General features: G+C 44.2%; 5 protein-coding genes; 2 read left to right on the top strand and 3 right to left on the bottom strand.

Annotated features, from left to right (window-relative positions):
- Positions 1-3,735: 3,735 nt before the first annotated feature.
- GSBLH_T00001785001 (uncharacterized protein) lies at positions 3,736-4,754 on the top strand (the record flags this gene model as incomplete). XM_013040247.1 has 3 exons in its annotated part: positions 3,736-4,101; positions 4,132-4,200; positions 4,230-4,754. The coding sequence occupies exons 1-3, from the start codon at positions 4,063-4,065 to the stop codon at positions 4,752-4,754; spliced, it is 633 nt and encodes a 210-aa protein (XP_012895701.1). The 5' UTR covers positions 3,736-4,062.
- Positions 4,755-5,446: 692 nt separating this feature from the next.
- On the bottom strand, positions 5,447-7,775 carry GSBLH_T00001786001 (uncharacterized protein; the record flags this gene model as incomplete). The annotated part of the gene is made up of 6 exons (XM_013040248.1): positions 5,447-6,055; positions 6,087-6,329; positions 6,362-6,644; positions 6,675-7,262; positions 7,293-7,441; positions 7,476-7,775. The coding sequence occupies 6 exons, from the start codon at positions 7,773-7,775 to the stop codon at positions 5,447-5,449; spliced, it is 2,172 nt and encodes a 723-aa protein (XP_012895702.1).
- Positions 7,776-7,885: 110 nt separating this feature from the next.
- GSBLH_T00001787001 (uncharacterized protein) lies at positions 7,886-9,375 on the bottom strand (the record flags this gene model as incomplete). XM_013040249.1 has 8 exons in its annotated part: positions 9,320-9,375; positions 9,154-9,286; positions 9,013-9,123; positions 8,927-8,983; positions 8,838-8,894; positions 8,697-8,804; positions 8,260-8,665; positions 7,886-8,229 (listed from the first exon to the last, which is right to left on the bottom strand). Exons 1-8 carry the CDS (start codon positions 9,358-9,360, stop codon positions 7,886-7,888), a joined length of 1,257 nt encoding a protein of 418 aa, XP_012895703.1. The 5' UTR covers positions 9,361-9,375.
- Positions 9,376-9,780: 405 nt separating this feature from the next.
- GSBLH_T00007040001 (uncharacterized protein) lies at positions 9,781-10,430 on the top strand (the record flags this gene model as incomplete). Its single annotated transcript, XM_013040250.1, is given in 5 exon segments — positions 9,781-9,790; positions 9,821-10,082; positions 10,112-10,208; positions 10,245-10,394; positions 10,401-10,430. Coding segments are annotated over 5 exon segments (549 nt in total).
- A 199-nt stretch (positions 10,431-10,629) lies between these two features.
- GSBLH_T00006330001 (uncharacterized protein) lies at positions 10,630-11,727 on the bottom strand (the record flags this gene model as incomplete). Its single annotated transcript, XM_013040251.1, has 7 exons — positions 10,630-10,797; positions 10,849-10,924; positions 10,955-11,043; positions 11,072-11,311; positions 11,344-11,491; positions 11,521-11,683; positions 11,715-11,727. The coding sequence occupies 7 exons, from the start codon at positions 11,725-11,727 to the stop codon at positions 10,630-10,632; spliced, it is 897 nt and encodes a 298-aa protein (XP_012895705.1).
- Between the last annotated feature and the right edge of the window lie 147 nt (positions 11,728-11,874).

Consider the following 11,874-nt stretch of genomic DNA (forward strand, 5'->3'; position numbering starts at 1 on the left):
CCATCATTTAGCATGGGTGGAGGACTATTTAGTAATAAGAATGGAAATGTAAGCGGAGAACTATTTGGTAATAAGAACGAGAATGGAAAGAATGAAGCTCCTCAACCTCCAGCTCCATCATTTACCATGGGTGGAGGACTATTTGGCAATAAGAACGAGAATGGAAAGAATGAAGCTCCTCAACCTCCAGCTCCATCATTTACTATGAGTGGAGGATTATTTAGTAATAAGAACGATAATGGAAATGTAAGCGGAGGACTATTTAGTAATAAGAACGATAATGGAAATGTAAGCGGAGGATTATTTAGTAATAAGAACGATAATGGAAATAAGAACAGTGAAGCTCCTCAACCTCCAGCTCCATCATTTAGCATGGGTGGAGGATTATTTGGCAATACTAAGAACGAGAATGGAAATGTAAGCGGAGGACTATTTAGTAATAAGAACAAGACGGAGAACAGTGAAGCTCCTCAACCTCCAGCTCCATCATTTAGCATGGGTGGAGGATTATTTGGCAATACTAAGAAAGAGAATGGAAATGTAAGCGGAGGATTATTTAGTAATAAGAACGAGAATGGAAAGAATGAAGCTCCTCAACCTCCTGCTCCATCATTCAATGTTGGTGGAGGACTATTTGGTAATAAGAACGATAATGGAAATAAGAACAGTGAAGCTCCTCAACCTCCAGCTCCATCATTCAATGTTGGTGGAGGACTATTTGGTAATAAGAATGAAAATAAGAACAGTGAAGCTCCTCAACCTCCAGCTCCATCATTTACCATGGGTGGAGGACTATTTGGTAATAAGAATGGAAATGTAAGCGGAGGACTATTTAGTAATAAGAACGAGAATGGAAAGAATGAAGCTCCTCAACCTCCAGCTCCATCATTTACCATGGGTGGAGGACTATTTGGCAATATACAAAACGAGAATGGAAAGAATGAAGCTCCTCAACCTCCAGCTCCATCATTTACTATGAGTGGAGGATTATTTAGTAATAAGAACGATAATGGAAATGTAAGCGGAGGACTATTTAGTAATAAGAACGATAATGGAAATGTAAGCGGAGGACTATTTAGTAATAAGAACGATAATGGAAATAAGAACAGTGAAGCTCCTCAACCTCCAGCTCCATCATTTAGCATGGGTGGAGGATTATTTGGCAATACTAAGAACGAGAATGAAAATAAGAACGATAATGAAAATAAGAACAGTGAAGCTCCTCAACCTTCTGCTCCATCATTCAATGTGAGTGGAGGACTATTTGGTAATACTAAGAACGATAATGGAAATGTAAGCGGAGGACTATTTGGCAATACTAAGAACGAGAATGGAAAGAATGAAGCTCCTCAACCTCCAGCTCCATCATTTGCCGTGAGTGGAGGATTATTTGGCAATACTAAGAATGAAAATGGAAAAGGAAATGTAGATGAAGGTGAAAGTATTGAAGCTCCTCAACCTCCAGCTCCATCATTTACTATGAGTGGAGGACTATTTGGTAATAAGAACGATAATGAAAATAAGAACAGTGAAGCTCCTCAACCTCCAGCTCCATCATTTAGCATGGGTGGAGGATTATTTGGCAATAAGAACGAGAATGGAAATGTGAGTGGAGGATTATTTGGTAATAAGAATGGAAATGTGAGCGGAGGACTATTTGGCAATACTAAGAACGAGAATGGAAATGTAAGCGGAGGACTATTTGGTAATAAGAATGAAAATAAGAACAGTGAAGCTCCTCAACCTCCAGCTCCATCATTTACCATGGGTGGAGGACTATTTGGCAATAAGAACGAGAATGGAAAGAATGAAGCTCCTCAACCTCCAGCTCCATCATTCAATGTTGGTGGAGGATTATTTGGTAATAAGAACAAGACGGAGAACAGTGAAGCTCCTCAACCTCCTGCTCCATCATTTAGCATGGGTGGAGGACTATTTGGCAATACTAAGAAAGAGAATGGAAATGTAAGCGGAGGATTATTTAGTAATAAGAACAAGACGGAGAACAGTGAAGCTCCTCAACCTCCAGCTCCATCATTCAATGTTGGTGGAGGATTATTTGGTAATAAGAATGAAAATAAGAACAGTGAAGCTCCTCAACCTCCAGCTCCATCATTTAGCATGGGTGGAGGACTATTTAGTAATAAGAATGGAAATGTAAGCGGAGAACTATTTGGTAATAAGAACGAGAATGGAAAGAATGAAGCTCCTCAACCTCCAGCTCCATCATTTACCATGGGTGGAGGACTATTTGGCAATAAGAACGAGAATGGAAAGAATGAAGCTCCTCAACCTCCAGCTCCATCATTTACTATGAGTGGAGGATTATTTAGTAATAAGAACGATAATGGAAATGTAAGCGGAGGACTATTTAGTAATAAGAACGATAATGGAAATGTAAGCGGAGGATTATTTAGTAATAAGAACGATAATGGAAATAAGAACAGTGAAGCTCCTCAACCTCCAGCTCCATCATTTAGCATGGGTGGAGGATTATTTGGCAATACTAAGAACGAGAATGGAAATGTAAGCGGAGGACTATTTAGTAATAAGAACAAGACGGAGAACAGTGAAGCTCCTCAACCTCCAGCTCCATCATTTAGCATGGGTGGAGGATTATTTGGCAATACTAAGAAAGAGAATGGAAATGTAAGCGGAGGATTATTTAGTAATAAGAACGAGAATGGAAAGAATGAAGCTCCTCAACCTCCTGCTCCATCATTCAATGTTGGTGGAGGACTATTTGGTAATAAGAACGATAATGGAAATAAGAACAGTGAAGCTCCTCAACCTCCAGCTCCATCATTCAATGTTGGTGGAGGACTATTTAGTAATAAGAACGATAATGGAAATGTAAGTGGAGGACTATTTAGTAATAAGAACAAGACGGAGAACAGTGAAGCTCCTCAACCTCCAGCTCCATCATTTGCCGTGAGTGGAGGATTATTTGGCAATACTAAGAATGAAAATGGAAAAGGAAATGTAGATGAAGGTGAAAGTATTGAAGCTCCTCAACCTCCAGCTCCATCATTTACTATGAGTGGAGGACTATTTGGTAATAAGAACGATAATGAAAATAAGAACAGTGAAGCTCCTCAACCTCCAGCTCCATCATTTAGCATGGGTGGAGGATTATTTGGCAATAAGAACGAGAATGGAAATGTGAGTGGAGGATTATTTGGTAATAAGAATGGAAATGTGAGCGGAGGACTATTTGGCAATACTAAGAACGAGAATGGAAATGTAAGCGGAGGACTATTTGGTAATAAGAATGAAAATAAGAACAGTGAAGCTCCTCAACCCCCAGCTCCATCATTTACTATGAGTGGAGGACTATTTGGTAATAAGAATGGAAATGTAAGCGGAGAACTATTTGGTTAAGGTCTTATAGCTCAAGAAAGTATTGATTTGAAAATGGGTCAGCCAAAGATAATTAAATAAATATCGATTATGTTTGTTTTTAGTACTATTTCTTTCTCGCTTTGTGGTTGTTTTCTTCTGACTACTCGTGAAATTCCACGCATTCTCGCACTAATCTATTTAAATTAAATCAGAGTATATTGTCTTCAGAGCTTTTCATAGAGCAAATAGTAATATGATTATATAAACTGGAACACTTAATTGCTACGCTATTTGTGTATACTTAATAAAACACGATGACCACATCAGCTAATCCACGAATATTTATTTCAGAAAAGAAAACTACATATTATTTGTAAATGAATCCCATTGGTTTTCTTTTTGAGTGGATAGCGAGTATTATCCTATGGCCAATCTATTTTTGTATCGTTCTTGTTGGCTATGTGTACGATTACTTTGCATGTAAGAAAGTTCCTGTTCCACACAGGATTCTCATCACCGGTGCAAGTTCGGGTATAGGAAAAGCTACTGCTATTGAATATGCATCTCCTGTTCATTTCAGTTGTCTCTCATTAGATTTAGGATACGACTTTATATTTGATGGGAAGAGATAAAAAAAGACTGGAGGAAGTCGAGAAAATCTGCTCAGATAAGGGTAGTAAGGTTTTTGTGCTGCAGTGCGATGTTCGTGATAAGGACAAAATGAATGAGCTTATTACTAAGGCGGATGATGAATCACCTGTTCTTCTTACATTATCTGTTTAATTATAGATCGACTTAGTTATTGCAAATGCAGCAGTTATGATTCCTGATTGTGGAAGAACTGAGGACATTGCCACAGTAATTTATATGTTTTTTCTCATAACTAGGTGACAACAGAAATCTTTTCTACCAATGTAGATGGTGTTTTTAACACGATCTTCCCCCTTCTTTCTCGTATGCAAGCTCGTCGTGCCGGACAAATCGGAATTGTTTCCTCCACCGCCGGCTTGTGCAGCGAGCCCATGAATCCACTCTACAGTTCCTCTAAAGTCGCCGTGATGAGCTACGGCGAAGCTCTCCGTTGGATCATGCGAGACTACAACGTGTTTGTGAGTGTAATCGTTCCTGCAGCGGTGGACACGCCGATGACGAACGTTCCAATCATTCGGAACATGCCTGGACACTTCGCAACGCCCGAAGACATGGCTAGGGTTATTCGGAAAGGACTTCAACGCGATTACATGCATATTGCCTATACGGCAATGGATTATTGGACGTGCTGCGTGATGATGAGAGACGTTCCGGCTGCGGCGAGGGACTTTTACTTCCGATTGTTGCTTCCGTTGGTGAAGAAGTCTGGAAATTACTTGATTGAATTCCATCCTGCTCCGAAGGAATCGCATGTTTGTTGACAGATACGTGAAGATATGGCGAAAATAGGCGTCATTGATAGTGTGAGGAAAGCGTATGGTATGATTCCCATGGAATGTGCCGACTCTCACAAGAGGGTTTCGTATTCACAACAAATTCATTAGTTTAGACAAGAGAAACTACAGAATCAAACAAGTGAAATATTATTCATGGAACGTCGTCCTCGTTAGATAATGAGAATGACAATTAGATAAATCGCACTCTTATAAAAGCAAAGTTCGTGATGTTCGTCGATTGTTGAAGAAAATCGGAGAGGATGATCCAAGAGCGGAGGGATTAAAGAAACAGATGAAAGAATATGAGTTATTTGTATTCCTTCTCTTTTTTTGTGATTTGTAGTCGTTCGTTTCTACAAATCACAAAAAAATGATGGAAAATCGATTAAAAGGAAAACGAGTAGGTTTTGGTTGCGATTCTTTATGGTAGACGCGTTTTCTTGAGAAAATGAAGATTTTCCGAATGAGAGACAAAAAATCAGAAGTACCGATAACGTATTTTCGATTATTAGTAGACGTCCGAAGAACAACCAGATTACGAGTCAATGCTCAAAGTACGCAATGATATTGGGTCTTTCAATGTAGTATGTCGAGTACTTTCCGGATTGTGAACAATATATTCCTCTTTTCCCCCACAAGCCACTGTCAGAAAGCAAACAAACGATGTGAGTGCTATTCTAGGCTTTGATTCTAGTCAAAAGAACATCATGGAGTATACAAAAGTAGCAAAAGAGGAAGAAGACAAGCTTCGCCAGGAGCATCGTACATTTTGCTGTTTTTTTTTTAAGACCAGTGTCTAACGACGTCAAATACCGCAAGTCGATTCTCCCCAAAATGCTGGAGATGCTGAACCGAATGCGCGAGACGGCTGCAGCTCGAGAAGCGCGCTCTTCCGACTCAGAGAAAGCGGATCCAAATGGCTCCGATGGCGAAGGCGAGGAAGTGGACAAGCTGGTGCAAGCAGACGACTTTTTTGCAGAGGAATACTCATGTTTTCGATAACAAACACTCAAAGGATTGCATCTCTTCGGATCACGAGGGAACATGGAGGTGTAGCGAATGTTGGGCAGTCCCAGGAAGAGCATCACCACACGCTCCAGACCGATTCCGCAGCCCGCGTGCGGGTAGGCTCCGTGCGAGAAGGACTGGAGATAGGCGTGCAGCGACTCGATGGAAATGCCGCAGGCCTTGGCTCGCTCGGCGAGGAGCTCGGGATCGTGGATTCGCTGAGCACCGGACACGATTTCCTCTCCGCGAATGAAGATATCGTAGGAGTTGGAGAGCTTCTAGCGATGAGGAAAATCAAAAGGAAGGGACGGGATTGTGGGGGTCGGGCATCGTGTAGAAGGGACGGATGGAGAGCGGGAACTTGTCGAGGATGTAGAAGTCGGTGTTGTACTTCTCCTTGACCAGACGGCCGAGCTGCTTCTCCATCGGCGTGCTGAGATCGCCCATCGGATCCACATCGAATCCGTTGTCGATCAGCAGCTGCATGCCTTCAGAGTAGGAGAGAATGAGCGTCTGCTTGGGGTAGACGAGCGGGGTGAAGGGATGCTGCTGCTATGAATCAGAGAGAGAGCCGGAGACTCGACCTGCACAGCGTTGAGCTCCTTGGCGAAGCGAGCATTGAGGCCATCGAAGATGTACACGAACATGTTGGCAATCATGTTCACGGCCTCGTAGTAATGCTCTTTGATCGTCATCTCCATGTCCAGGCCCACGAACTCCGTCAGATGGCGGTGGGTGTTGGAGTTCTCCGCTCGGAACACGGGGCCGATCTCGAACACGCGCTCGAAATCCGCGCACGCCGTCGTCATCTGCTTGTACAGCTGCGGCGACTGCGCCAGACACGCCTGCGACCCGAAATAGTCCAGCCTACGCCTCACGCGCCCGCGCCTCGCTCACTTGAACACGTTCGACCCGCCCTCCGACGTTCCGGGATTGATCTTGGGCGTGTGGATCTCCACGAAGTCGTTCTGCAGCAGGTACTCGCGGAAGAGCAGACACACCGCGCTGCTCAGACGGACGATCGCTTGGTTGCACGGCGTTCGCAGGTCGATCCAGCGGTAGTCCAGACGGGTATCGGGATTCACCGTGATGAACTTGCGGTCCTTCTCGTCCAGCGCTTCGTTGGCGGCGATCTCCGCGTCGGTGCGCATCGCAGAGTCCAGCTGGAAGGGCAGCTCGACCTTCACACGGGACACGACGAACACTTTCTGCACCGAGATCTCCACGTTCTTGAACGTGGCGGACTCGATGGGCGTCTCCACCTTCTGGACGATTCCGTAGATATCGATAATGCTCTCCTTGGGGATTTTGCCCGCGTAGTTCACCATCGCCTTCGAGATCGCGCCGCCCTGGAACAGGCAGCACTGCACCGAGTCCACGTGCTGGCGGAGAATGATGAAGCAGCACTTGCCCTTGTGGTTGACGTTGAAGGCGCGGCCGCGAATCAGAACTTCTTCGCCGATGTGGTTCTCAATCTCCTCCAGACTACACATTACGCTCGGCTCGAGAAACTACGGAGTCCACTTTCTCTCGGTGCGCTCAGCAGACTGGCACAGAGGATAGTCTCCAAACATATCGTTGGCAGGCACAATGGCAGACTCCGAGCGGCTCTGCTCCTCAGCTCTCTTCAGCTTTCGGAGATCCTTCTTAGAGGGTCCAGCCTCCTGGATACTCAGCAGAAAACACAAAAAGCCCTACCTTCTTATCCTTTTGCTTCTTTTCCTTTTCCTGAGGCTCAAGGAACTTCTGGAGCTGCTCGACGCGAGCCTCCTTCTCCTTAATCAAGTTTTCGTCACCATTCTCATTCTTCAGCTTGGTGATCTCTTCCAGCAAATTTCCCATCTCAAGCTGCTGCGCTTCCTTCAGCTCCGTCTTAAGAGAGAAGAGCTTGTTCAACGCGGCAGAAATCTCCTCTTTGGGGGCTTTATTTGTCTTCAGTTCACGCACGACATTTCCCTGTTCTTCCACTTGCTTTCGCAATCCTTCTGTTGCTTCCATGGCGATTATAATGATGATTCTTCCAGGGCATTTGATAGTTCATAACCGCGGAACTGTCACCGGAAAAAAAGGCTTCTTTCTCGTTCACTGCAGGGCAAGTGCGCACGCCACTAGTATATTTCAGAATAGAAAACTGTAAGAATTCGATAGGTGGAAACTTGGGTGGAAAGAGAAGAACGAGAACGATGGCTGGGCTGGGCGTTCTTGCAATGATCATTGTGGCTCACGTATCCAGCATAAAATGTGGCAAAACAAACATTGCATTCTAAATCAGGCAAATCATCCAAACCATCATCACTCTCTTCCTTCTCAGGACTCATCTCCTTTCCAGGCTCCGTAATTTCCTCCACAATCGGTCCATCCTTCTTTCGCGGGTGTTCTTCCTCCGCCATCAAATGCGTGACGACATCTCCAATCACATCCACCACTTCCTGCGGCAGCAACTGCTCCATTGCTATTCCTCAGCCTCCCCCTAATCCCCTACCCATATGCATATCCCTCACAACAGGATAGACATTGGCCTCGCGCAAGAGCTCGCGTCCGTTCTGGTATTTCGTGATAATCAGCAGCAAATCCATCGAAATGCGAATGATTTCCACGTCCTTCTCGCGCTCCTTCACCGTCGAATACACGATCGGGTCCAGCTCTTTCTTCTCCACGCGATGGTCTCCGTTGAGGTTGGCGCACACGCGATACACGATGCCTTTCAGACGTCCGTCGGTGTTCCAGTTATCGACGAGCTGGTCCCAGTAATATTCGTCCAGCATGACGTTTCGGATCATGTTGATGATGCCTTTGCGGCGGATCGGATTCGCGGAGTTGATGAAGGGAATCAGCTTGTCGATTAAGTTGCGGTTCTTGTTCATTATGAGGTCACGGCCCTCGTAGAGCTATGCGTCGGAGAGAGAAAAGGCTGTGTACGCGAGTGATGTTGTTGAGAATTGTTGCGATGTATTGGTAGGGGTCCGCTTCGGTGCTCTCGACCGACGTTCGGAGGAACCACAAAACGAGACGGCAGAGGTGGAGGCCCTGAGGATGAGGCGAAGGATGTGGAGGTGGTACCTTTAACTTACCCTGCTTTTGTCGAAGTTGGAGAATGGCTCCCGCACCAATGTCGTTCTAGAAAATAGATGAGAGGGACTAGAAGGTACAGTGCTAACATTCGCTAATAACATCAAATTAAGGTTAATGAGCGGATAATTGTCTTCCTGAGGTCGAAACAAGGAATAATAGATACCATAAGATTCTCCATAAGCTTATCAACAAGTTCGTCATTTGCCATATCAGTAAGAACAGCAGCATTACCACACATATTAACAAGGGCGGTAATCGCCGATTTACTAATAGCCTACAATCACAACCACTTAAGAAACCAAACAATATTATCCCCGAGTAATTTGGTTAACGCCAGATGACCTTGTTTCTGGTAAATCATGTTGCAACCGTCCTCCGTAGATGTAAGACTGCATACAATCTCAGCAGCTTGCTGTCGGACCTGAGCTTGAGGATCTCTAGCACTAAGCGAAAAAAGCTAAACTATTTACTTCAACAGGGAGATTAAATCGACAATAACACTTTCGTCCATAGCAGAAGAGAATGGTATGGTTCAGTGAAGAGAAAAATGCAGTAGTTACATCCAAATTTCTAAAGGTGTTTTCTTCCATATACTGTAGTCGGACACATATTGACCACATAATCATTACAAAAACGATATGATGGTACAGACTGGTTGTCTATAATGACTCCATTCAAAAGAGAATATAAGAATAAGAATCGCAGCGGAATTGTCAAAGTCGATAGATGAAACTCCCTATATCGTCATCGTATTTATTTCTTGTACCATCAAATGAATACCGTACTTCTAATTGTCGTGTTTATAATCTACGCAATCTTCTATCGGTTTCCTATTTTTCATTTGTTTTAGTGTAGATCTTTACCTGGGGGTTATGCAATTACTGTGTTTCTGACAATAGTGAGAAGTATATTTATGCCAAGACTGAAACATATGAATGATGGTAGGAAATATAGTTGCTTTTTAGTAGTAGAGGACACAATGACATTTAGAACTTGGTTTTGTGATATTGACTTATACGGACACATGAACAATGGTTCCTACAATCTGTACTGTGATTACGGTCGCTATGCCCTTGCGGTTCGCCTTTTTGGTATGAAGTGGTTCAACAATGCCTACTGTGTCGTCAGTACGTCGCATATTCAATATATTCGCTCCCTCCCCCTTTTTAAAAAGTTCACGTTGCGAACATCGGTTGTTGCTGTGAACGGAAAGAACGTTTGGTTCCGACAAAGGTAAATATGGAGTCAGCGTTTCATCCTAGCTTCGAAAGCGGTGGTAAGATGTACGCAGTTGCCAACATGAAGATGGTGTTCTTGAACAAGAACTACCGCAGCGTGTCTGGCCGTGATGCTCTTTCTGTATTATTATTATTTTCGATTATGTATGACGTATAGGCTTTCTGCTCGGAGATGGCTGCCAATGAGGAGTGGAATGATGACAAGCATTCGATTCCTGAGTGCAAGAAGCTTGGCGAGCAATATCTCGCTCTGGATAACGGTATTCTGGCTTCTTCTGAAGCGATTTATGAGAAGAAGGGACTGAAAGTACAGGTACGATCATCACACGCCAAGTCACCTTGAAATGTTTGAGACACCAAACAATGAAATCAATGTCAAAGTCGAGGATCGCTGCTGTGTGACTTTGTGTTTGTTGGATGAGCCAACAAAGAAAAAGCAAGGATCTTTGGGGCATTCGAAGAAGCGTTGACTGCTCGTTGCTCCGAGCAACCTCCATTCTTTGATTCGTTTGAGTCAACAAACACATTCACACAGAGTACATTTATCCCATATAGCGCCCGAGCAACCACATCAACACGACCTGCATCACGCTACTTCTACACCTCACTTCTCCCCTCCATTCCCACAATAACACAAAGTAATTTCGCAATCGTCGCTTCTTCCGCTCTTGTTCCTTCTCCTCATACACGATGGCCTTCAACGAGTGCATCTATCCATCAGTCGCTTCTCCCGGCCTCACAGTAAAGAACATCATGCACACTCCCGTGTAGAGAAGAGACACAGTGTAGAAGGTGCGGTTGTGCGACAAGCAGTAGATCACGGAGTTGATACACAGACTAAAAATGCAAGGGAACGAGAGCGAGTACCCGACGAACTTATAGCTAATCAGAGAAAGAAGGTCCAGAATGGGCGCCGGGCAACTTATGAGGAAGAGAATCAGCTTCAAGAGGAGGAGCTGCATGGAATCGAGCGAAGAAAACTACCTCGAGAATGATCGAGACGGAACAGGCGGAGAGGGAAGTAGAAATGATTTGAGGGGAGAAGATTCCTTTGGTTCCGGCTGTAAAACCGACAGTTACGATGAATGTAAAGATCGCCATCAACGGAATGTACAAGTCAAAGGCATAAACATCCTGACGAGGCGGGAGGTAGTACTTCTGACCATCCTCGCCAACGGTTATAAGGCGTTTCCAGGATTGAGACATAAAGGGGAATAAAATAAGCTATTTGTGAATGAACGACGAAACCAAAATACTCTCAATTTTGCAACGACGTACTGATTGCTGACTTGGAAGTACTTCTTAAAATTGTTCCACAAACCGGTCGCTTCGGGAGTATAATTATCCCACTTGGATTTCATGAGATTGGTTGTCTGGTTAAACGCCATATCAAACACGGCATTTCTACATAAAATACAAATGCAATTAGCTACCCTGTATTAATTGTCGGTAAGGTGCTTGAACTGAAACCCGGAAACTCAGTATTTCCCTGCTGAAACGGTGTATTCACGAAAGGGGGTTGTTGACTTTGTGGTTGCTGGTAGTACGCTTCAGTGTTGGCTGGCTGGACTTGTCTCCTGACAAAAGGGTTCGGGTCTACTGATTAGAGTGATAAAACGAAACGAACTGTTTCCACTCATCGCTGCACAATATAAAACCAAACAACACTGCACTGGTTATAATGATGAAATAGGCTAAGAAAAAGAAGTAATCAGTCCGAGCTTAGCTCAGTTGGTAGAGCGTTAGACTGTAGTGGCTGCTTCGCAGCAATCTAAGGGTCGCTGGTT

Source organism: Blastocystis hominis (genome assembly GCF_000151665.1).
Source record: "Blastocystis hominis, Singapore isolate B (sub-type 7) whole genome shotgun sequence assembly, scaffold_14".
NCBI lineage: Eukaryota > Bigyra > Opalinata > Blastocystidae > Blastocystis > Blastocystis hominis.